The 2,879-nt window shown below is 42.9% G+C and overlaps 1 protein-coding gene across 2 annotated transcripts in view; it reads left to right on the plus strand.

The window, feature by feature from the left end:
* The window catches only part of LOC111955430 (gasdermin-E), an 18,323-nt gene that overhangs the window by 12,039 nt on the left and 3,405 nt on the right, over positions 1-2,879 (plus strand). For both annotated transcript variants that reach the window (XM_023975659.2, XM_023975660.2), the window contains exons 4-9: positions 463-643; positions 864-984; positions 1,245-1,400; positions 1,865-1,992; positions 2,391-2,580; positions 2,675-2,745. In XM_023975659.2, coding sequence (XP_023831427.1) covers positions 463-643; positions 864-984; positions 1,245-1,400; positions 1,865-1,992; positions 2,391-2,580; positions 2,675-2,745 — 847 coding nt within the window. The remainder of the gene's footprint in view (positions 1-462; positions 644-863; positions 985-1,244; positions 1,401-1,864; positions 1,993-2,390; positions 2,581-2,674; positions 2,746-2,879) is intronic.

Genomic DNA, 2,879 nt, shown 5'->3' on the forward strand with positions numbered 1-2,879 from the left:
AAGGCGTTTCCATTGGTTCCTATCCAAGTGTGAAGGCGTTTCCATTGGTTCCTATCCGAGTGTGAAGGCGTTTCCATTGGTTCCTATCCAAGTGTAAAGGCGTTTCCATTGGTTGGATGAATATGAAAATAGTGCTCTTTGCACACCTGGTGAGGTATTGAAAGGTATTGAAAACTGGGGTGCCAATAATCTTTACCACTGTCTTTTTTGATGAAAAAAAGATTACTGAGTACCTCAGTTGATAGAAAAGTGCTATATAAATCCAATAATTATTATTATTAAATTATAATTATTACTTGTTAATCAAAATCTCCTTCTCTGAGCAATATATATTACTTGTTAAACAAAATCTCCTTCTCAGAGCAATTGTATTAGTATATAATAATATAATTTCCGCTTATTTGGTTGAGTACAATACAGCTCAGTATTTGTATTATTTATTTGATCCATCTGTGTGTGTAGGATGGTGGACATGCAGCATGTGCTGGTACAGCAGAGTCAGAAGCATGCAGAGGTGTTTGCTGTGTTGAAGGAGAGGATCCTGACCACCACCCCCTGCTCCATCTCAGAACAGGTCCAGGAGCAGGGCACCTGCCAGGGGGTTCTGGGACTACTGGGCAAACTGGGGACACACTCTGTAAAGGTGGGTTGGGGGAGAGAAAAAGGAGATACGGAGAGAAAGTGAGAGGAAGAGAGAGAGAGAGACGGAGAGACTGGGAAGTGTTGTTACATGTTTTAACATGTTAGTTGTGCCAGGTGTGTGTTATTACACATCTTTTCTATGTGTTATTGAGTATATATTTGTTTTGTTTGTGTATCACACCAGGTGTGTTATTACATGTTATTACACGTGTGTATATCAGGTGTGTGTGCAGGAGAATAGCAGTATAGAGATGGACAGTGACGTTTCCTTGGAGATTCCACCTCTCACTGTCATCGCCTACAGCCTCATAGAGCTAGAGGTCAGGAAAGACGGACACTATGGTGAGTGTGTATGTGTGTGTGTACGTGTGTGTGTTTGTGTGTGTGTCGTTGCAATTCTACAAGGTGAATTACTTATTCTCCTTCTCTCTCCCTTTCTCTCTCTTTGTCTCGCTCTCTGTCTCTCTCTCTTTCTCTCTCTCACTCTTTCTTTCCCTCTCTCTCTCTCTCTCTCTGTCTCTCTCTCTCTCTCTCCCTGTCTCTTTTTGGCTATTTTTCTCTCTTTCTCTCTCTCTCGCTCCGTATTTTCTCTGTATTTTCAGAGCTGTGTCTACAGCATGGTACTCTTGGAGGATTCGAGGCAGACTCTGGGAAGACCTCGCCTTCCCAGGATTCCTTTGATACCCTGTGTGTTGTGGACGGGCTGGAGTGGGCGGAGGAGATTCCTGAAGGAGCACCACTCGGTGCACTGCAGAAGAGTATGTGTGTTTGTGTGTGTGTTTCATTCATCRGTTCATTCATTTATTGTTGATCCAGGAATGTCAGTTGAGAGTTTAGTTCCCTTTTTTGTTGACGTTTAGGTATACGGCAGTTGATTTGACCGACATGTCAGTGTGTTTGTGTGTGATAGTGTGTCAATATGCCCTATGTATAAAAGAGGAATTGAAATCTGTAGACAGCTATTCTACAGCAGAAATTGAGAATTGACTCTTCCTCTTTTCATCAAATGAATGATACTGAGAGAGGAAGTGCAGTGCTGAGTTTGCCTTACTTTGGATCAAATCATTTAACATTGGGGAAATTTTCACACACAGAATCAGACTGAGGGGAATGTCTCTGTTAGCATCATACAGTGGTCTATTCATCATATTGTGAATGATGTGTCATGAGAAAAGTGAACATGGGAGGCAAGCTCTGATTGGTTATTTATCTCCCTCTATAGACTTGCAGGACTTGGAGGTCTATCTACATCAGTTAGTGGTTCTCCCAGAGTCTACCAGGTCCACTCTGTTCCAGAGACTCTGTGAGGTTCTAGTGGACAGAACCACACTCACGGTTCTGGAACACACGGTTAGTGGCACTGTGGCCAAGGTCAAAAGTAGTGCACTATAAGGGAATAGGGTGCCATTTGGGATGCGGCACTTGTCTGAAAGCATTGTTTTGTGGACCTTTTAGATCAGGCACAGTCATATCTGTCACAGTATGATTTGGTTATATTTGTTTTCATTGCTTTCTCTTTCTCTCTCTCTCTCTCTCCCCCCCTCTCTCTTTCTCTCTCTCCCTCTCTTTATCTATCTCTCTCTTTATCTCTCTCCCTTTCCCTCTCTCTCTCTCTCTCAATTCAGTTCAATTCAAAGGGCTTTATTGGCATGGGAAACATGTTTACATTGCCAAAGAAAGTGAAATAGATAGTAAACAATTAAAAATCTACAGTAAGCATTACATCTCTCTCTCTCTCTCTCTCTCAGTTGGAGGGGTTGTGTAGAGGTGAGGACCTTGACCCTACAGAGGTAAAGGGGTTGTCTGTTTCTCAGATCAAATCTGTCTCCGCCCTATCGGACCTGGTCCAGAAATTCCCAACAAATGAGATACAGGCTGAAGGAGCCTCCATCCCCCTCCATCTGACTGCCACTCACCTGCTGGTTAGCGCCTTGGAGGGTGAGAGTGTGTGTGTGTGTGTATGTGTATATATATATATATGTATGTGTGTGTATGTTGCATTCTCTAACCCCTGTGTTTTGTGTTTCTGTAGCGTTGCCTGATGCTGCTCTGACTCTGCTGGGAGAATCTAGCCCTGATGTCCTGGAAGCCCTCAATACTCTGGTCAGTCTGATTCAATTCTCTATAGGATTCACCAGTCACTATACATGACTCACCATTCACTACTGAAACCCTCAATACTCTGGTCAGTCTGATTCAATTCACTATATGATTCACCAGTCACTATACATGACTCA

The sequence above is a fragment of the Salvelinus sp. IW2-2015 genome, linkage group LG31 (genome assembly GCF_002910315.2).
Source record: "Salvelinus sp. IW2-2015 linkage group LG31, ASM291031v2, whole genome shotgun sequence".
Classification (NCBI taxonomy): Eukaryota; Metazoa; Chordata; class Actinopteri; order Salmoniformes; family Salmonidae; genus Salvelinus; species Salvelinus sp. IW2-2015.